Source organism: Bombina bombina, chromosome 5 (genome assembly GCF_027579735.1).
Source record: "Bombina bombina isolate aBomBom1 chromosome 5, aBomBom1.pri, whole genome shotgun sequence".
NCBI lineage: Eukaryota > Metazoa > Chordata > Amphibia > Anura > Bombinatoridae > Bombina > Bombina bombina.
Window position 1 is genome coordinate 53813450 of NC_069503.1, and position 23758 is coordinate 53837207.

At 38.7% G+C, this 23758-nt stretch overlaps 1 protein-coding gene across 1 annotated transcript; it reads right to left on the bottom strand.

Annotated features, from left to right (window-relative positions):
• Positions 1-728: 728 nt before the first annotated feature.
• LOC128659830 (gastrula zinc finger protein XlCGF26.1-like) lies at positions 729-23082 on the bottom strand. Its single transcript, XM_053713403.1, has 3 exons — positions 23049-23082; positions 10217-10332; positions 729-3051 (listed from the first exon to the last, which is right to left on the bottom strand). The coding sequence occupies exons 2-3, from the start codon at positions 10233-10235 to the stop codon at positions 1697-1699; spliced, it is 1374 nt and encodes a 457-aa protein (XP_053569378.1). The 5' UTR covers positions 10236-10332; positions 23049-23082; the 3' UTR covers positions 729-1696.
• Positions 23083-23758: the final 676 nt, after the last annotated feature.

Consider the following 23758-nt stretch of genomic DNA (forward strand, 5'->3'; position numbering starts at 1 on the left):
CATTTAGCATCTTGGCTAGCCTTATTTTCATTCTGTTCCTGATCTTCATTGAAACCAAAATAAATGTTTGCGCAAAGTTAAATTGCGTACAAACCTGTTAATGTCAAGAATAGTTTCAAAAATGTTAAAATGATTATCAGGAACAAAATTCAAGCCCTTAAACAAAACCTGTATATCAGTATTAGTGAGATTTTTACTTGACAAATTTATAACATCATTGTTTAAGCATATTTTTTCTGCACATTCTGAGACCGTGTGGGATAAATCTTGTGTGTCTTGTTCTTTCCTTCTCCTTTTCTGGTTGGCTTGATTGCTCTTTCTCCCTTTCCTATTCAATAGGTAATACTCCCTTCACATCCCCCTGTCATTCACTGCACTCTGAGAGAAACCGGGCTTCAAAAAAAGCTGAGAAGCGCATATCAACGTAGAAATCTAGCACAAACTTACTTCACCACCTCCATAGGAGGCAAAGTTTGTAAAAACTGAATTGTGGGTGTGGTGGGGGGTGTATTTATAGGCATTTTGAGGTTTGGGAAACTTTTCCCCTCCTGGCAGGATTGTATATCCCATACGTCACTAGCTCATGGACTCTTGCCAATTACATGAAAGAAATGGCTACCAGCAGCAAATGGCAAACAAAGCAGGGAAAAAAACTGACACTTTGATTATGTTTTCCCAATTATTCTGTGATGTGTTTTTAATTATACAAAAACCTCAAAGTACTGGTCTGGATTACAATCACTTTTTATTTGCATGAAAAAAAAACCATTACATATCATTATATAGTAAAAAACAGCATTACAAGATATATGCACACAATGGTATAAATATACCCAACACTTGTGCTCTTGATACAAAGGGATTTATCAGACATATAATGTTCCCTTTATATATACAGTATGTGCTATTATCAGTTCTTGTGGCTTCTAACTAACATGAAAACACCTGACATAATATCAAGCTACAGAACATGACATACATATTACATACCCAGTATACATGTAGGTTATAGTAGCCATTTAAATTAAACTGATTATGATCACGTATGCACCGGGTACTGATATTGTGTCTCATTAAATAAAATCAGTTTCCTCTCAATAATTCCTCTGGTATATAACAAGTACAATGCTAAGCATCTATTGCTATAAGGAAATGTTTATCCACATGATGTGCACGTTAAATATATCTCCCAGATGTCAATCATTTGAGACTGATGTTCTTGTTTATATAATTTTCTAACACTCTATTCATAAAATACTCCTTTATTCTGTAAATGTAATTTGTTTTCTCCCCTATGTAAAACAAACGTACAACTCCTAACACTGGCATATTAATAAACAACACTGGGGGTGCTTTGGGGGTGAATGGTTGTGTAAACTGGTTAGTATGAGGACAGATCTGTATATTCCTGTGTGGTGTTTGGATTCTATCATATTAATATGAGAGAAACTGGGGTACACATATATAGAGGAACAAAGGACAGCCGGAGAGCACTTCCAATCTGGGGATTTTATAACCGTGATTTAGAAAGTATTATTTACAATAGTATCCTTTTTGACGTTTCTATTTAGAGAGTTTGTCATCTTTAGGATAATTGTAAAGAGGTTTGTACACTGTATATATAAAGTGTATTTATTTGTGTGTAAATATTTGGTGTTTTGTGATACCCAATTTCAATAAAAACTTTTTCCACTTTCTAAACATGTAAAAGGTTTCTTCCCCTGTGAATCCTTTCATGAGTTTTCAGATTATACATTCGTGTAAAACTTTTTCCACACTCTGCACATGTGAAAGGCTTTTCCCCTGTGTGAATCCTTTCATGAGTTTTCAGACTACTCATTTCTGTAAAACATTTTCCACACTCTGTACATGTGAAAGGCTTTTCCCCTGTGTGAATTCTTTCATGTGTTTTCAGACTACTCATTTCTGTAAAACATGTTCCACACTCTGTACATGTGAAAGGCTTTTCCCCTGTGTGAATCCTTTCATGACTTTTCAGATGACTCTTTTTTATAAAACATTTCCCACACTCTGTACATGTGAAAGGGTTTTCCCCTGTGTGAATCTTTATATGAGTTTTCAGATGATCCATTCGTGCAAAACTTTTTCCACACTCTGTACATGTGAAAGGCTTTTCCCCTGTGTGAATCATTTCATGAGTTTTCAGACGATCCATTCGTGTAAAGCTTTTTTCACACTCTGTACATGTGAAAGGCTTTTCCCCTGTGTGACTCCTTTCATGCTTTTTTAGATCACTCTTTTTTGTAAAACTTTTTTCACACTCTGTACATGTGAAAGGCTTTTCTCCTGTATGAATCATTTCATGAGTTTTCAGACTACTCATTTCTGTAAAACATTTTCCACACTCTGGACATGTGAAAGGCTTTTCCCCTGTGTGAATCCTTTCATGAGCTTTCAGATGACTCTTTTGTGTAAAACTTTTTCCACACTCTGTACATGTGAAAGGCTTTTCCCCTGTGTGACTCCATTCATGATATTTCAGACTACCCATTCGTGTAAAACTTTTCCCACACTCTGTACATGTTAAAGGATTTTCTCCTGTGTGAATCTTTGTTTGAGTTTTCAGATGATTAATTTGTGTAAAACTTTTGCCGCACTCAGTACATGTGTGTGGTTTCTCATCTGTGTGAATTTTGTAGTGTTCTAGTACAGGAGACTTCCATCTAAAGCTTTTCTCACACTCTTTACATTTGAAAGGTTTCTCCTTTGTATGAATCATTTGGCTAGACTGTAGACTTTTCCCTTCTTTAATATGTTTTGAGTACTCAGTAAATATGTTTGGTTTATCCTCTGGGATAATAACTTCACTAGATAAGGCAGAAATGTTGTCCTCTTGTTTCATGACTAAATTACTCTCTGTACTTAATAATTGCTTCCCAGTTCCTGCCAAGTCACCATCCTCTCTAAATATCTGCTGTGATATCCCCAATGTTTGTGAATAGTCATTAGTGCCTAAAACTACTGGAGTTTGCGGTATCATTCTGATGCTTCCTGTAGTGAAGGATGGATATGAACAATTCAAGTGTTTCTCTAAATAAAAAGAAATGGAATAAAGAAAAATAAGAATGTTTATTCATTTATAATATAATCCATCTCAATAAAAAAACATAATTTATGTAAGAACTTACCTGATAAATTAATTTATTTCATATTGGCAAGAGTCCATGAGCTAGTGACGTATGGGATATATAATCCTACCAGGAGGGGCAGAGTTTCCAAAACATCAAAATGCCTATAAATACACCTCTCACCACACCCACAATTCAGTTTAATGAATAGCCAAGTAGTAGGGTTATAAAGAAATGAGTTAAAAGCATCAACAAAGGAATTTGGAAATAATTGTGCTTTATACAAAAAAATAATAACCACCATAAAAAGGTTGGGCCTCATGGACTCTTGCCAATATGAAAGAAATGAATTTATCAGGTAAGTTCTTACAAAAATTATGTTTTCTTTCATGTAATTGGCAAGAGCCAATGAGCTAGTGACGTATGGGATAGCAATACCCAAGATGTGAAACTCCACACAAGAGTCACTAGAGAGGGAGGGATAAAATAAAAACAGCCATTCTCCGCTGAAAAAATTAAATCCGCAACCAAAAAATAAGTTTTTTCTCATAAATGAAAGAAAAACTTAAAACATAAGCAGAAGAATCAAACTGAAACAGCTGCCTGAAGAACTATTCTACCAAAAACTGCATCCGAAGAAGCAAATACAACAAAACGATAGAATTTAGTAAATGTATGCAAAGAAGACCAAGTTGCTGCTTGCAAATCTGATCAACTGAAGCTTCATTCTTAAAAGCCCACGAAGTAGAGACTGATCTAGCAGAATGAGTTGTAAATTCTCTGAGGCGGGGCTTGACCCGACTCCAAATAAGCTTGATAAATCAAAAGCTTTAATCAAGATGCCAAGGAAATGGCAGAAGCCTTCTGACCTTTCCTAGAATCAGAAAAAGATAACAAATAGACTAGAAGTCTTCCTTAAATCTTTAGTAGCTTCAACATAATATTTCAAAGCTCTTACCACATCCAAAGAATGTAAGGATCTCTCCAAAGAATTCTTAGGATTAGGACACAAAGAAGGGAAAATAATTTCTCTATTAATGTTGTTAGAATTCACAACCTTAGGCAACAATTTAAATGAAGTCTGCAAAACCGCCTGATCCTGATGACAAATCAGAAAAGGAGATTCACAAGAAAGAGCAGATAATTCAGAAACTCTTCTAGCAGAAGAGATGGCCAAAAGAAACAACACTTTCCAAGAAAGTAGTTTAATGTCCAAAGAATGCACAGGCTCAAACGGAGGAGCCTGTAAAGCTTTCAAAACCAAATTAAGACTCCAAGGAGGAGAGATTGATTTAATGACAGGCTTGATACGGATCAAATCCTGAACAGAAAAGTGAATATCAGGAAGCTTAGCAATCTTTCTGTGAAATAAAACAGAAAGAGATTTGTCCCTTCAAGGAACTTGCAGACAAACCCTTATCCAAAACATCCTGAAGAAACTGTAAAATTCTAGGAATTCTAAAAGAATGCCAAGAGAATTTATGAGAAGAACACCATGAAATATAAGTCTTCCAAACTCAGTAATAAATCTTCCTAGAAACAGATTTACGAGCCTGTAACATAGTATTAATCACTGAGTCAGAGAAACCTCTATGACTAACAACTAGGCGTTCAATTTCCATACCTTCAAATTTAATGATTTGGGATCCTGATGGAAAAATGGACCTTGAGACAGAAGGTCTGGCCTTAATGGAAGTGGCCAAGGTTGGCAACTGGACACCCGAACAAGATCCGCATACCAAAACCTGTGAGGCCATGCTGGAGCTACCATCAACACAAACAATTGTTCCATGATGATTTTGGAGATCTCTCTTGGAAGAAGAACTAGAGGCAGGAAAATATAAAGCAGGTTGGTAACACCAAGGAATTGACAACGCATCCACTGCTTCCGTCTGAGGATCCCTGGACCTGGACAGGTACCTGGGAAGTTTCTTGTTTAGATGAGAAGCCATCAGATCTATTTCTGGAAGACCCCACATCTGAACAATCTGAGAAAACACATCTGGATGGAGACCACTCCCCGGATGTAAAGACTGACGGCTGAGGTAATCCGCTTCCCAATTGTCTATACCTGGGGTATGAACTGCAGAAATTTGACAGGAGCTGGATTCTGACCAAGCAAGTATCCAAGATACTTCTTATATAGCTTGGGGACTGTGAGTCCCACCCTGATGATTGACATATGCCACAGTTGTGATATTGTCTGTCTGAAAACAAATGAACGGTTCTCTCTTCAATAGAGGCCAAACCTGAAGAGCCCTGAAAATCGCACAGAGTTCCAAAATATTGATTGGTAATCTCGCCTCTTGAGATTTCCAAACCCCTTGTACTGTCAGAGATCCCCAGACAGCTCCCCAACCTGAAAGACTTACATCTGTTGTGATTATAGTCCAGGTTGGATGAACAAAAGAGGCCCCTAGAACTATACGATGGTGATCTTAACCACCAAGTCAGAGATAGTCGAACATTGGGATGTAAGGATATTAATTGCGATATCTTTGTATAATCCCTGCACCATTGGTTCAGCAAACAAAGCTGGAGAGGTCTCATGTGAAAACGAGCAAAGGGGATTGCGTGCAATGCTGCAGTCATGAGACCTAAAACTTCCATACACATAGCTACTGAAGGGAATGATAGAGACTGAAGGTTCCGACAAGCTGAACCCAATTTTAATCTTCTTTTGTCTGTTAGAGAGAGAGAGTCATGGACACTGAATCTATCTGGAAACCTAAAAAGGTGACCCTTGTCTGAGAAATTTTTGGTAAATTGATCCTCCAACCATGTCTTCAAAGAGACAACACTAGTTGATTTGTGTGAGATTCTGCAGAATGTAAAGACTGAGCTAGTACCAAGATATCGTCCAAATAAGGAAACACTGCAATACTCCGTTCTCGGATTACAGAGAGTAGGGCACCGAGAACCTTTGAAAAGATTCTTGGAGCTGTTGCTAGGCCAAAAGGAAGAGCGACAAATTGGTAATGCTTGTCTAGAAAAGAGAATTTCAGAAACTGATAATGATCTGGATGAATCGGAATATGAAGATACACATCCTGTAAGTCTATTGTGGACATATAATGCCCTTGCTGAACAAAAAGCAGAATAGTCCTTATAGTCATCATTTTGAAAGTTGGCACTCTTACACAACGATTCAAAATTTCAGATCCAGAACTGGCCTGAATGAATTTTCTTTCTTTGGAACAATGAATAGATTTGAATAAAACCCCAGACCCTATGCCTGAAACGGAACTGGTATGATTACCCCTGAAAGCTCAAGGGTCTGAAACATACTTCAGGAAAGCCTGAGCTTTTACTGGATTTGCTGGGATGCGTGAGAGAAAATATCTTCTCACATGAGGTCTTACTCTGAATCCTATTCGATACCCCTGAGAGACAATACTCTGAATCCATTGATTTTGGAAAGAAAATATCTTCAGACTTGGGAGCTGGCTTTGGTTTCTTAAATGGCTTGGATTTATTCCAACTTGAAGAAGGTTTCCAGTTGAAACCAGAATCTCTGAGGGAAGGATTAAGTTTCTGTTCCTTATTTTGTCAAAAGCAATGAAAACGGTTATAAGCTTTAGATTTACCCTTAGGCAAAAAAACTCCCTTCTCCTCAGTGACAATTGAAATAATTGAATCCACTTGAGAACCAAATAACTTATTACCTTGGAAAGAAAGAGATAGTAATCTAGACTTGGATACCATGTCAGCATTACAAGATTTAAGCCACAAAGCTCTTCTAGCTAAAATAGCTAAAGACATAGATTTAACATCAATTTTGATGATATCAAAAATGGCATCACAAATAAAATGATTAGCATGTTGAAGCAAGCAAACAATGCTAGACAAATCAGGATCTATTTCCTGTTGTGCTAAACTTTCCAACCAAAACGTTGATGCAGCTGCAACATCAGCCAAAAAATTTGCAGGCCTGAGAACATGACCAGATTATAAATAGGCTTTCCTTAGATAATATTCAAGTTTCCTATCTAAAGGATCTTTAAAGGAAGTACTATCTTCCATAGGCATAGTAGTACATTTAACAAGAGTAGAAATAGCCCCATCAACTTTGGGGATCTTTTCCCAAAACTCCAATCTAACTGCTGGCAAAGGATACAATTTTTTTAAACCTTGAAGAAGGAATAAAAGAAGTACCAGCCTATTCCATTCCTTAGAAATCCTATCAGAAATAGCATCAGGAACTGGAAAAACCTCTGGAGTAACCACAGGAGGTTTATAAACAGAATTTAAACGTTTACTAGTTTTAACATCAAGAGGACTAGTTTCCTCAATATCCAATGTAATCAACACTTAACAAAGAACGAATATACTCCATTTTAAATAAATAAGTCAATTTGTCAGTGTCAACATCTGAGGAAGGATCTTCTGAATCAGATAGATCTTCATCAGAGGAGGATAATTAATTATTTTGTCAGTCATTTGAAATTTCATCAACTTTATGAGAAGTTTTAAAAGACCTTTTACGTTTATTAGAAGGCGGGATGGCAGACAAAGCCTTCTGAATTGAATCAGCAATAAAATCTTTTAAATTCACAGGTATATCTTGTACATTAGATGTTGAAGGAACAACAGGCAATGTACTATTACTGATGGACACATTCTCTGCATGTAAAAGCATATCATGATAACTATTACAAACCACAGCTGGAGATATAATCTCCACAAGTTTACAACAAATGCACTTAGATTTGGTAGAACTGTTATCAGTCAGCAGGGTTCCAACAGTGATTTCTGAGACAGGATCAGATTGAGACATCTTTCAAATGTAAGAGAAAAAACAACATATAAAGCAAAATTATCAATTTCCTTGTATGGCAGTTTCAGGAATGGGAAAAATGCAGCATAGCCCTCAGATAGAGAAAAAGGCAAGAGGCATAAAGGAATGGGTTTAAAATAAGGAAAATATCTGGCACCAAGTATGACGCACAACACAAACAGAATTTTTTTTGGCGCTAACAACATCCGGAAGTGACACACTCGCGTTATTGAAGACGAAACCTTGTGAAAGGAACTCGGCGTGTACTAAGATGCCAGAAATGACAAATCTTGCGTCATCGAACGTAACTTTGCGCTAAAAAATCTGGCGCCAAGAATGACACAATATACTTTGGCAATTTGCTCGCGAGCCTAATCTTGCCCTCGAAATTTAATGAAAAACAGTCAATTTGAAAAAAGACTATACCCCAGGTAAGACTTTTTTTTTCCTAGAAAATGCTTTTCCCAAATATGAAACTGACAGTCTGCAAAAGGAAATATACATAAACATGACTCATGGCAAATATAAGTACAATACATATATTTAGAACTTTATATTAATACATAAAGGTCCAAACCATAGCTGAGAGTGTCTTAAGTAATGAATACATACTTACCGAAAAGACACCCATCCACATATAGCAGATAGACAAACCAGTACTGAAACAGTTATCAGTAGAGGTAATGGAATATAAGAGTATATCGTCGATCTGAATAAGGTAAGTAGGAGATGAATCCCTGCGACCGATAACAGAGAACCTATGAAATAGATCTCCCGTGAGGAAAACCATTGCATTCAATAGGTGATACTCCCTTTACATCCCTCTGACATTCACTGTACTCTGAGAGGAATCGGGCTTCAAAATATTGAGAAGCGCATATCAACGTAGAATCTAAGCACAAACTTATTTCACCACCTCCATAGGAGGCAAAGTTTGTAAAACTGAATTGTGGGTGTGGTGAGGGTGTATTTATAGGCATTTTGAGGTTTGGGAAACTTTGCCCCTCCTGGTAGGATTGTATATCCCATACGTCACTAGCTCATGGACTCTTGCCAATTACATGAAATAAACAATTTTTTTATAATCAAATGTCTCCCGTTTGGTATTTTTAAATTTATTTACCTGTAAATCACAAATTAAAAAGCATGACAGAGAATGTAAACATTACTACATCATAGTAAACTAAATTACTGATTAATGATGAAAACAAGTTATGGGGCCTTATTAAACAAGGTGCATGTGGATAATGTTCTCAGCCAGGGAACAAGTACATCTGTATTCTGGGCAAGAGAGGTGGCATCTACCATCCTCATTTAACATTGCACAAGCAACTGCACATACAGCCCTGCCCGGCATATGCTCATCCAGTTGGGTGAGAACATAATTACTAATAATCAGTGTGAGATGTTTTGAGAGGGTAAAAAGCAGTGACCTTATGATAATCTGTAGCTTTTGGCTGTGGTTTTTCTTTTTATATAAAAAGCCAAAAACTTTATCAGTTTAATAATACTCACTGTAAAATTAAGCACACAAATCAGTGGTGGTTCTGGGATGTGGAACACTGGGGGAGTTGTGGGTGTTCCATGAGCGAGGTCAAGGCAGGGGAAGGTGGAGTTGCCAGTGTTCTGAGTAATGAACTAGGTCAGGGGGTGAGGTTAGGCAGTTGTTGGACATGAGCTGTCTAAAAGGACAGAGGGGGGAGTAGTATTTTTTACCCTCCTCTCAGCCCAATGGGGGTTGCTCCTTCTTTATAACGTCACTGATACAAATGTTCTTAAAGATGCAGATATAAATATAATAGTTTATATTTGTTTAAAGGGACAGTAAACACCAGAATTGTTGTTGTTTAAAAAGGTAGATAATCCCTTTATTACCCATTCCCCAATTTTGCATAACCAACAGTTATAATAATATACTTTTTACCTCTGTGATTACCTTGTATCTAAGCCTCTGCAAACTGCCCCCTTATTTCAGTTCTTTTGACAGACATGCATTTTTAGCCAATCAGTGCTTGCTCTTAGGAGCTTCACGTGCCGGAGCTCAATGTTATCTATATGAAACACATGAACTAATGCCCTCTAGTGGTGAAAAACTGTCAAAATGCTTTCCGATTAGAGGAAGTCTTCAAGGTCTAAGAAATTAGCACAAGAACCTCCTAGATTTAGCTTCCAACTAAGAATACCAAGAGAACAAAGCAAAATTGGTAATAAAAGTAAATTGGAAAGTTGTTTAACATTACATACCCTATTTAAATCATGAAAGATTTTTTGTGACTTTACTGTCCCTTTAATGAGTGATCTATTCTATTTTCCCAGTAATTAAAGTTAGCATAAGATCTATTTTACTCACCTAACACCTGTGAGTTCATGCTGATAACAGGCTCCAATGTCTGTGCTCAGGAAGAAGGTTCCCTTATTCACTCCAGTTACATCAATACCTGATATCTCTCAGTGCTCTGGCTGTGTCTGTAAAAATTATATTAAATGTTTTAAAGAGATTATAATAAATAATGGTTCTGATTAACTGTACATATTTAATTATAAAGGCACGCATAACAATTCATGTGATACAGATCAGCTGGTTATTACATATGTGCTATTGATTCAGCACAAGCATTTAGTACAGTTAGCTCTGTGGAGGTTATAATTGCCTCTTAAAGGGACAGTCTACACCAGAATTTTTATTGTTTAAAAAGATAGATAATCCCTTTATTACCCATTCCCCAGTTTTGCACAACCAGCACAGTTATATTAATATATGTTTTACCTCTATTATTATTATTATTATCGGTTATTTGTAGAGCGCCAACAGATTCCGCAGCGCTAACCTCTGTGATTACCTTGTATCTAAGCCTCTGCAGACTGCCCCTTATCTCAGTGCTTTTGACAGACATGTAGTTTAGCGAATCAGACTCCTAAATAACTCCACGGGAGTGAGCACAATGATATCTATATGACACATATGAACTAGTACTGTCTAACTGTGAAAAACTTTCAAAATGCTCTGAGCTAAGAGGCGGTTTTCAATGGTTTAAAAATCAGTTTAAGCCTACCTAGGTTTAGATTTTCAAAAATACCACCAAGGGAACAAAGCAAATATAATGATAAAAGTCAATTGGAAAGTTGATTAAAATTGCATGCACTATCTGAAACATGAAAGTTTAATTTTGACTAGGCTGTCCCTTTAAATATGAATCTTCCCAGATCTATACAACATAATGGTAGAAAATCTATTTAAGTGGGGCCATATCACAACTTTACAAATATATTATAATCTTTGTTTTCTATCATTTATATGAAACAATATTTTCTCCTGAAAGAAATGTTAAATATCAGTTGTTTAAATATAAGTTAAATTGCATACTGCAGTATTGGTATTGTACTTCCTACTAATTCTCATTGTCAGACATTTTGTATCTGTCATGTGCTCCACCCCCAGTCCTTTAACTTCTCTTGGTCAATACTGAGTTGTCTTAAATCACATTGCAATGGGGTGTGGGAGAGATAGGCACTAAAATGTTTTTCTTCTTTCCCTTAAGGACCAGGGCTATTTTAACATTTCTGCGTTGTTTGTGTTTAGCTGTAATTTTCCTCTTACTCATTTACTGTACCCACACATATTATATACCGTTTTTCTCGCCACTAAATGGACTTTCTAAAGATACCATTATTTTCATCATATCTTATAATTTACTATAAAAAAAATTATAAAATATGAGGAAAAAATGCAAAAAAAAACACACTTTTTCTAACTTTGGCCCCCAAAATCTGTTACACATCTACAACCACCAAAAAACACCCATGGTAAATAGTTTCTAAATTTTGTCCTGAGTTTAGAAATACCCAATGTTTACATGATCTTTGCTTTTTCCAAACCACTTTTTTTCAAAATTAGCGCTAGTTATATTGGAACACTGATATCTTTCAGGAATTCTTGAATATCCCTTGACGTGTATATATTTTTTTTTAGAAGACATCCCAAAGTATTGATCTAGGTCCATTTTGGTATATTTCAAGCCACCATTTCACCGCCAAATGCGATCAAATAAAAAAAATTGTTCACTTTTTCACAAATTTTTTCACAAACTTTAGGTTTGTCACTGAAATTATTTACAAACAACTTGTGCAATTATATGGTTGTAAATGCTTCTCTGGGATCCCCTTTGTTCAGAAATAACAGACATATATGGCTTTGGCGTTGCTTTTTGGTAATTAGAAGGCCGCTAAATACCACTGCGCACCACACGTGTATTATGCCCAGCAGTGAAGGGGTTAATTAGGGAGCATGTAGGGAACTTCTAGGGTTAATTTTAGTGTAGTGTAGTAGACAACCTCAAGTATTGATCAAGGCCCATCTTGGTATATTTCATGCCACCATTTCACCGCCAAATGCCATCAAATTAAAAAAATTGTAAAATTTTTCACAATTTTAGGTTTCTCACTGAAATTATTTACTAACAGCTTGTGCAATTATGGCACACATGGTTGTAAATGCTTCTCTGGGATCCCCTTTGTTCAGAAATAGCAGACATATATGGCTTTGGAGTTTCTTTTTGGTAATTACAAGGCGGTAAAATGCTGCTGCGTATCACACGTGTATTTTGTCTAGCAGTGAAGGGGTTAATTAGGTAGCTTGTAAGGAGCTTGCAGGGTTAATTTTAGCTTTAGTGTAGAGATCAGCCTCCCACCTGACACATCCCACCCCCTGATCCCTCCCAAATAGTTCTCTTCCCTCCCCCAAAATTGTCCCCGCCATCTTAAGTACTGGCAGAAAGTCTGCCAGTACTAAAATAAAAGCTCTCTTTTAATTTTTTTAATTTTTCCCCCAGCATATTTACATATGCTGCTGTGTAGGAGCCCCCCATAGCACCCAACTTCCCTGAGCCCCCCCACACAGCTCTCTAATCTCCCCCCTCTCACTATTTGGTGCCATTTTGGGTACTGGCAGCTGTCTGCCAGTACCCACTTTTCAAACTTTAGTGCATTTTTTTTTTATATTTTTTTTTTCTGTAGTGTAGCTGCCCCCCCTCAATACCCACCACAATACCCCCCACCCCCCCTCTCCCAGATCCTTTTTATAAATAAAAATTAAACCCCCATCACCCGCTCCCACCACGGATCACCTCCCGCTCCCACCATAACCGGACCGTTTATGTGCTAGAACGGGCGCGCGCACGCAGCCCGTGCACGTGCCCGCACGCACCAGGACTGATTCCGGAACAAGATTCCCAGCGATGGGCCACCCACCCTCCTCCCTCTCTGCATCGGTGTGCCAGAAAAGGTATTGCCATGATGCCTCAATATAGAGGCATCACGGCAATACCCTGAAAGCGGCTGGAAGCGATCAGGAACGCTTCCAGCCGCTTTAAACACCTAGGTCGTACAGGGTACGTCGCTGGTCTTTAAAGACCAGGTTGTGTGCGATGTACCCTGTACGACTTGTGTCGTTAAGTGGTTAAAAAGTGCCGAGTCACAATATGGACGATCTTATGGCTAGGTACTATTTATATGCCCCAGTCTTCATACTTGGTATAGGTATAGGAAGGAAGTTTGTTATACAAAACAACGTTTAACCCCATTAATTTGTGTTTTAGAACAGAAACCCAATGCAACAGGTAAAGCAAGGGAAAATAACACAACAATATTCACAACTCAGATATATGTAGTAAAGACGCGTATAAAAATAGCCAAGTAGTGGGGTAATAAAGAAAGGAGTAAAAAGTATCAAAGGAATTTGGAGATAATTGTGCTTTATACAAAAAAATCATAACCACCATAAAAAAGGGTGGGCCTCATGGACTCTTGCCAATATGAAAGAAATTAATTTATCAGGTAAGTTCTTACAAAAATTATGTTTTCTTTCATGTCCATGAGCTAGTGACGTATGACGTATGGGATAGCAGTACCCAAGATCACAAGAGTCACTAGAGAGGGAGGGATAAAATAATAACAGCCATTTTCTGCTGGAAAAAAAAAAATCCCCAACTCAAAATATAAAAGTTTTATTCTCATAATGAAATTAAAAAACTTAAACATAAGCAGAGGAATCAAATTGAAACAGCTGCCTGAAGAACTTTTCTACCAAAAACTGCTTCAGAAGAGGCAAATACATCAACACGGTAGAATTTATTAAAATGTATGCAAAAAGACCAAGTTGCTGCTTTACAAATCTGATCAACTGAAGCTTCATTCTTAAAAGTCCACAAAGTAGAGACTGATCTAGTAGAATGACCCGACTCCAAATAAGCTTGAAGAATCAAAAGCTTTAACCATGATGCTAAGGAAATGGCAGAAGCCTTCTGACCTTTTCTGGAAACAGAAAAGATAACAAATAGACTAGAAGTCTTCCTGAAATCTTTAGTAGCTTTGACATAATATTTGAAAGCTCTTACCACATCCTAAGAATGTAAAGATCTCTCCAAAGAATTCTTAGGATTAGGCCACAAAGAAGGGACAACAATTTCTCTATTAATGTTGTTAGAATTCACAACCTTAGGTAAGAATTTAAATAAAGTCTGCAAAACCGCCTTATCCTCATGAAAAATCAGAAAAGGAGATTCACAAGAAAGGGCAGATAATTCAGAAACTCTTCTAGCAGAAGAGATGGCCAAAAGGAACAACACTTTTCAAGAAAGTAGTTTAATGTCCAAAGAATGCATAGGCTCAAACGGAGGAGCCTGTAAAGCCTTCAGAAGCAAATTAAGACTCCAAGGAGGAGAGCTTGATTTAATGACAGGCTTGATACGGACCAAAGCCTGTACAAAACAGTGAATATCAGGAAGCTTAGCAATCTTTCTGTGAAATAAAACAGAAAGAGCAGAGATTTGTCCTTTCAAGGAACTTGCAGACAAACCCTTATCCAAACCATCCTGAAGAAACTATAACATTCTAGGAATTCTAAAAAGAATGCCAAAAGAATTTATGAGAAGAACACCATGAAATATAAGTCTTCCAAACTCGATAATAATTCGGCCTAGAAACAGATTAACGAGCCTGTAACATAATATTAATCACAGGGTCAGAGAAACTTCTATGACTAAGCACTAGGCGTTCAATTTCCATACCTTCAAATTTAATAAAATTAAAAAAAATGGACCTTGAGATAGAAAGTCTAGCCTTAATGGAAGTGGCCAAGGTTGGCAACTAGACATTCAAACAAGATCCACATACCAAAACCTGTGAGGCCATGCTGGAGCTACCAGCAACACAAACGATTGTTCCATGATGATTTTGAAGATCACTCTTGGAAGAACTAGAGGTGGGAAAATATAAGCAGGTTGGTAACACCATGGAACTGTCAACACATCTAATGCTTCTGCCTGAGGATCCTTGGAACTGCACAGGTACCTGGGAAGTTTCTTGTTTAGATGAGAAGCCATCAGATCTAATTCTGGAAGACCCCACATCTGAACAATCTGAGAAAACACATCCGGATGGAGGGACCACTCCCCTGGATGTAAGGTCTGACGGCTGAGATAATCCGCTTCCCAATTGTCTATACCTGGGATATGAACCACAGAAATTAGACAGGAGCTGGATTCCGCCCAAGCAAGTATCCGAGATACTTCTTTCATAACCTGGGGACTGTGAGTCCCACCCTGATAATTGACATATGCCACAGTTGTGATATTGTCTGTCTGAAAACAAATGAACGGTTCTCTCTTCAACAGAGGCCAAACCTGAAGAGCCCTGAAAATCGCACAGAGTTCCAAAATATTGATTGGTAATCTCACCTCTTGAGATTTCCAAACCCCTTGTGCTGTCAGATCCCCAGACAGCTCCCCAACCTGAAAGACTTGCATCTGTTGTGATTACAGTCCAGGTTGGATGAGCAAAAGAGGCCCCTAGAACTATACAATGGTGATCTAACCACCAAGTCAGAGATAGTCGAACATTGGGATTTAAGGATATTAATTGCGATATCTTTGTATAATCACTGCACCATTGGTTCAGCATACAAAGCTGGAGAGATCTCATGTGAAAACGAACAAAGGGGATTGCGTCCGATGCTGCAGTCATGAGACACAAAACTTCCATGCACATAGCTACTGAAGGGAATGATTGAGACTGAAGGTTTCCGACAAGCTGAAACCAATTTTAATCTTTTCTTGTCTGTTAGAGACAGAATCATCGACACTGAATCTATCTGGAAACCTAAAAAGGTGACCCTTGTCTGAGGAATCAAATAACTTTTTGGTAAATTGATCCTCCAACCATGTATTTGAAGAAACAACAACACTAATTGATTCGTGTGAGATTCTGCAGAATGTAAAGACTGAGCTAGTACCAAGATATCGTCCAAATAAGGAAACACCGCAATACCCCGTTCTCTGATTACAGAGAGTAGGACACCGAGAACTTTTGAAAAGATTCTTGGAGCTGTCACTAGGCCAAATGGAAGAGCAACAAATTGGTAATGCTTGTCTAGAAAAGAGAATCTCAGAAACTGATAATGATCTGGATGAATCGGATTATGAAGATATGCATCCTGTAAGTCTATTGTGGACATATAATGCCCTTGCTGAACAAAAGGCAGAATAGTCCTTATAGTCACCATTTTGAAAGTTGGCACTCTTACAAAACGATTCAAAATTTTCAGATCCAGAACTGGCCTGAAAGAATATGAATAAAACCCCAGACCCTGTTCCTGAAATGGAACTGGTAGGATTACCCCTGAAAGCTCCAGGTCTGAAACACACTTCAGGAAAGCCTGAGCCTTTACTGGATTTGCTGGGATGTGTGAGAGGAAAATCTTCTCACAGGAGGTCTTACGCTGAATTAAATTCGGTACCCTTGAGAGACAATACTCTAAATCTATTGATTTTTGACAGAATCTGCCCAAATTTTTTTGAAGAATTTTAATCTGTCCCCTACCAGCTGAGCTGGAATAAGGGTCGCACCTTCATGCAGACTTGGGGTCTGGCTTTGATTTCTTAAATGGTTTGGGGGAATGATTAGGTTTCTGTTCCTTATTTTGTCGAAAGGAACTCCTAAGAACATCGATCTGATTGACAGACACTATTGGTAACCCCAAACAGCGAGAGGAACTTTACCCAACACCGGTTTCCCGATTGGCCCTCCAGTGTCACGTGGGACCAGCTTGACACGTGACCGGGTAGAAGGAAGTTGCCGGGAGAAATCAAAGACGCCGAAAGAGAATACAGAAAACGTACCAGTCTCAAGGCAGTTAGCCTCACAGCACCAGCGACAGCTGAATCAACCCTTCCATAACCCAGAGAGAAGAGGTAACAGCCATTGGTGATCCGGTAAGGGGGTCTATTCACATACAAATAAGGGAACATTAAAATCACAGTTCCAGTCAACAGCAGTATATAACTTCCATTCAATAACAGTGTAAAACATCTACGGAATAATCAATCAAGATTGATTCATATTGTATGGAACAACAAACCAGTGGGATAAAAAAGTGTTTTTAACCACATATTGGAGATAAAATAAACTTTTTAACAAGATCATTAAACACTTCAGGTTTGAAGGCATAGTTGTTGCCACAAATTATAGCTCTATTGTATGGACATTTTATATTATTAAGGTGATTTTATTGTTTGTAACAGTCAAGTACATTATATTTCACACAGTAAATTATTATATTATACGTATCGTATCGGTGATTTTTGGTAAAGGTATTTTATATTTGTTTGTTTTTTTTCTTCTCATTGAAGGGACAGTCTTCTGTTAAATTGGTATCCCCTCAATCTGATTCCAGTAACTTGTTATAGAAGCTGCAGAGTATAAAATGTATGTGAAACTGTTCATTTAGGTTTAGTGTTGTATCTCTTTGAAACACAACTCATTAAAATGGGCTGAACTTTTGAGAGATCATGCCTATTTACTGTATCATATTCTACACACAGAAATAATTCCGTATCTTATCTCTGCCTGTAAACCAATGCCCAATATTTTTAGAGAACAATTTATAATGAACATTTAGTACAGATTAGTCCTACTAACCTCTAGGAGTGCAATGTCTTCTGTTGGTCCTTGTTTACATAGCTTTTCAATATCCAACACTTAAAGGGACATGCCAGCCACATTTTTTCTTTTATGATTTAGAAAGAGAATGCAATTTTAAACATCTTTCTAATTTACTTATATTATCTAATTTGTTTTATTCTCTTGATATTCTTTGATGAAAAGCATATCTAGATATGCTCACTAGCTGCTGATTGGTTGCTGCACATAGAAGCATCGTGTGATTGGCTCACCATGTGCATTGCTTTTTCTTCAACTAAGGATATTTAAAAAATGAAGCAAAATAAATAATGGAAGTAAATTGAAATGTTGTTTAAATTTCTATTCTCTATCTGAATCATGAAAGAAAGATTTTGGGTTTAGTGGCCCTTTAAGTATTAAATTTTGAGTACAGGTAGTGGATTCAATAGGCCAAATCAGCAAGTTTTATTTATTTTATTTTTTTTAAATGCGAGTGTGGATATTTTATTCCTCTATATCTCCCTGATATAAATGATGGTGCATTATATACATTTATACAAACTAATGTTATTGTCATAAAGTGAAAACTAAGTGATAAAAACACTTATCACCATTAAAGTCTATGGAGAATTTTTATGATACCAGCAGTTTCCAAACTTTACCACCGCAATGAAAACACGGCCAAAGTATGATCTGTTGGAACCATATAGAAAAAGCACTTAAATCTATGCTTAAAGGGACAGTCTACTCCAGAATTTTTATATTTTAAAAAGATAGATATCCCTTTATTACCCATTCCCCAGTTTTGCATAACCAACACGATTATATTAATATACTTTTTTACCTCTGTGATTACCTTGTATCTAAGCCTCTGCAGACTGTCCCCTTATCTCAGTGCTTTTGCCACTAGTATTTTAGCCAATCAGTGCTAACTCATAAATAACTCCATGTGAGTTAGTACAATGATATCTATATGGCTCACATGAATTAGCGCTGTCTAGCTTTTAAAATCTGCACTAAATTAAGAGGCAGATTTTTAAGCGATTACAAATTAGCATATGAGCCTACCTAGGTTTAGCTTTCAACAAAGAATACCAAAAGAACAAAGCAAATTTGATGATTAAAAAGTCAATTGGAATTTTTGTTTTTAAATTGCCTGCCCTATCTGAATCTTGAAAGTTTAATTTTGGCTAGACTGTCCCTTTAAATTACATCACAATACTCATTTCTGATAATTATATCTAAAAAATACCATCTTAATGAAATAGTTAGTTTCCCACTGAGTATGTATTAATATACTTTTTACCTCTGTGATTACCTTGTATCTAAGCCTCTGCAGACTGCCCCCTTATCTCAGTTCTTTTCACAGACTTGCATTTTAGCCAATCAGGGGGGAGCTTTATTATATTGCCAGTAATTAATGCAAACGTCAGAATTCACACACTGGTAGCGCCAAATGCAAACACCTTGCACATCAATAGAAAATAAAATGCAATGCCTGTACTGGTGTCTTTAGTACTAGATACAGAACTGCACAATGTCAGACCACACACAGCCCAACCACTATAGTGTAATGTTACACCGAGATATTTCTGTCACAGCCTCAGTCCCCATACATAATACTATAAGTGACATTGTGCAGTTCTGTATCTAGTGTAACACTGAATAATGAAAGAAATATATTAGGTTTAATGTCCCTTTAAAACTAACCCTGCTACACATCTGCCCCTAGTTACTATAGTGTAATGTTACACCGAGATATTTCTGTCACAGCCTCAGTCCCCATACATAATACTATAAGTGACATTGTGCAGTTCTGTATCTAGTGTAACACTGAATAATGAAAGAAATATATTAGGTTTAATGTCCCTTTAAAACTAACCCTGCTACACATCTGCCCCTAGTTAGTCTGAGCAGGGGTGATAAGATCATGTAAAACAATACAAGTGTTGCTAACAAACTAACATAACAACCCTTTGTCTACTCGGTAACAAGGCTCCTACAAATAAGGCAAACTATGTGGGGTTATTAGTTACTGTGTGCCCCTCTGTGCTAGTTACTGTGCACCCCTCTGCGCTAGCTACTGTGCACCCCTAGATAAAGCAGAGCTGATAATGTGCGCTTTGGGGGCACAGTGTGTTTTAACCCTTCACTGACACAGAGAGCAGCACAATGTGTATTAACCCTTTACTAGCACAGAGAGCAGCACAGTGAGTATTAACCCCTCACTAGCACAGAAAGCAGCACAGTGTGTATTAACCCTTCACTGACACAGAGAGCAGCACAATGTGTATTAACCCTTTACTAGCACAGAGAGCTACACAGTGAGTATTAACCCCTCACTGGCACAGAAAGCAGCACAGTGTGTATTAACCCTTCACTGTCACAGAGAGCAGCACAGTGTATATTAACCCTTCACTAGCACAGAGAGTAGAAGTGTGTATTAACCCTTCACTAGCAGAGAGCTGCACAGTGTGTATTAACCCTTCCCTAGCACAGTGAGCTGCACAGTATGTATTAACCCCTTCACTAGCACAGAGAGCTGCACAGTGTGTATTAACCCTTCACTAGCACAGAGAGCAGCACAGTGTGTATTAACCCTTCACTAGCACAGAGAGCAGCACAGTGTGTATTAACCCTTCACTAGCACACAGAGCAGCCGTGTGTATTAACCCTTCACTAGCACAGAGAGCAGCACAGTGTGTATTAAACCTTCACTAGCACAGAGAGCAGCACAGTGTGTATTAACCTCTTCACTAGCACAGAGAGCAGCACAGTGTGTATTAACCTCTTCACTAGCACAGAGAGCAGCACAGTGTGTATTAACCCTTCACTAGCACAGAGAGCAGCACAGTGTGTATTAAACCTTCACTAGCACAGAGAGCAGCACAGTGTGTATTAAACCTTCACTAGCACAGAGAGCAGCACAGTGTGTATTAACCTCTTCACTAGCACAGAGAGCAGCACAGTGTGTATTAACCTCTTCACTAGCACAGAGAGCAGCACAGTGTGTATTAACCCTTCACTAGCACAGAGAGCAGCACAGTGTGTATTAACCCTTCACTAGCACAGAGAGCAGCAGTACAGTGTGTATTAACCCTTCACTAGCACAGAGAGCTGCACAGTGTGTATCAACCCTTCACTAGCACAGAGAGCTGCACAGTGTGTATTAAACCTTCACTAGCACAGAGAGCAGCACAGTGTGTATTAAACCTTCACTAGCACAGAGAGCAGCACAGTGTGTATTAAACCTTCACTAGCACAGAGAGCAGCACAGTGTGTATTAAACCTTCACTAGCACAGAGAGCAGCACAGTGTGTATTAAACCTTCACTAGCACAGAGAGCAGCACAGTGTGTATTAAACCTTCACTAGCACAGAGAGCAGCACAGTGTGTATTAAACCTTCACTAGCACAGAGAGCAGCACAGTGTGTATTAACCCTTCACTAGCACAGAGCAGCACAGTGTGTATTAAACCTTCACTAGCACAGAGAGCAGTACAGTGTGTATTAACCCTTCACTAGCACAGAGAGCAGCAGTGTGTATTAACCCTTCACTAGCACAGAGAGCAGCACAGTGTGTATTAACCCTTCACTAGCACAGAGAGCAGAAGTGTGTATTAACCCTTCACTAGCACAGAGAGCAGCACAGTGTGTATTAACCCTTCACTAGCACAGAGAGCAGCACAGTGTGTATTAACCCTTTACTAGCACAGAGAGCAGCACAGTGTGTATTAACCCTTCACTAGCACACAGAGCAGCACAGTGTGTATTAACCCTTCACTAGCACACAGAGCAGCACAGTGTGTATTAACCCTTCACTAGCACAGAGAGCAGCACAGTGTGTATTAACCCTTCACTAGCACAGAGAGCAGCACAGTGTGTATTAACCCTTCACTAGCACAGTGAGCAGCACAGTGTGTATTAACCCTTCACTAGCACAGAGAGCTGCACTGTGTGTATTAACCCTTCACTAGCACAGAGAGCAGCACAGTGTGTATTAACCCTTCACTAGCACAGAGAGCTGCACTGTGTGTATTAACCCTTCACTAGCACACAGAGCAGCACAGTGTGTATTAACCCTTCACTAGCACAGAGAGCAGCACAGTGTGTATTAACCCTTCACTAGCACAGAGAGCTGCACAGTCTGCATTAACCCCTTCACTAGCACAGAGAGCAGCACAGTGTGTATTAACCCTTCACTAGCACAGAGCAGCACAGTGTGTATTAACCCTTCACTAGCACAGAGAGCAGCACAGTGTGTATTAACCCTTCTCTAGCACAGAGAGCAGCACAGTGTGTATTAACCCTTCACTAGCACAGAGAGCAGCACAGTGTGTATTAACCCTTCACTAGCACAGAGAGCAGCACATTGTGTATTAAACCTTCACTAGCACAGAGAGCAGCACAGTGTGTATTAACCCCTTCACTAGCACAGAGAGCAGCACAGTGTGTATTAACCCCTTCACTAGAACAGAGAGCAGCACAGTGTGTATTAACCCTTCACTAGCACACAGAGCAGCACAGTGTGTATTAACCCTTCACTAGCACAGAGAGCAGCACAGTGTGTATTAACCCTTCACTAGCACACAGAGCAGCACAGTGTGTATTAACCCCTTCACTAGAACAGAGAGCAGCACAGTGTGTATTAACCCTTCACTAGCACACAGAGCAGCACAGTGTGTATTAACCCTTCACTAGCACAGAGAGCAGCACAGTGTGTATTAACCCTTCACTAGCACAGAGAGCAGCACAGTGTGTATTAACCCTTCACTAGCACAGAGAGCTGCACAGTATGTATTAACCCTTCACTAGCACAGAGAGCTGCACAGTGTGTATTAACCCTTCACTAGCACAGAGAGCAGCACAGTGTGTATTAAACCTTCACTAGCACAGAGAGCAGCACAGTGTGTATTAAACCTTCACTAGCACAAAGAGCATCACAGTGTGTATTAACCCTTCACTAGCACAGAGAGCAGCACAGTGTGTATTAACCCTTCACTAGCACAGAGAGCAGCACAGTGTGTATTAACCCTTCACTAGCACAGAGAGCAGCACAGTGTGTATTAACCCTTCACTAGCACAGAGAGCAGCACAGTGTGTATTAACCCTTCACTAGCACAAAGAGTTGAACAGCACTTAGTATCACATTGCCTGGCACAAACAGGTGAATAATAAAAGAACAACTTTTATAACAATATATAAATACACACAGCCTGACTCACTCACCCAGCAAAAGCTGCACAGGAAGTAAATGGGGGGAGGGGAACAACAAAACACCGGAGCTCCACTCTAGACAGGAAACATGTGACCTCCACTCAAAGTTTTTTTTTTTTTAATCAACTTTAATGTAACAAACAACCTATAGACAATAATGTTGAGAACTAAACATTTTGCAGCTCTCTTGTGCTTAAAGGGACAGCAGACAACCCAACCTGCAAAAACTCATTTCAGGGAGGTACCCCCCTGTCCCCCCTGACTCTTCCCCCTCTGAACCCCCCCCCCCCTAAAAAAAAGGGGATGAAAAAAAATACTGCCAATTTACAAATTGGGAGGACAGCTCTACTCTAACTACAATTACTACATACAACAGTGGTGCATTATGGGAATGAGATGAATGCAAATATTGTTATTAGCCTGCCAAGGATTGCACCCTCTAACACCTGGTTTCTCAACAGCCGGGCCGTGGCCCAGTACCGGGCCATGATAGCCCTGCTGGTGGGCCCTGACCTGTCATGCCCCCACTGCACACTCTTACCCCACTGCAATCCAGGTGCAGACTGAGACCAATCAAGGCCCCAGGAACACTGTCTCACACTGACCAAAAAGTATTAAATTGTATGCAAATGAACATGGTAGCCTTCCTGCCCCCAACAGGCCCCTCATCCTCCAGAGCCAGGACCCCCAACATTAAGGGCCAGAGATAGGGCACCCAACCT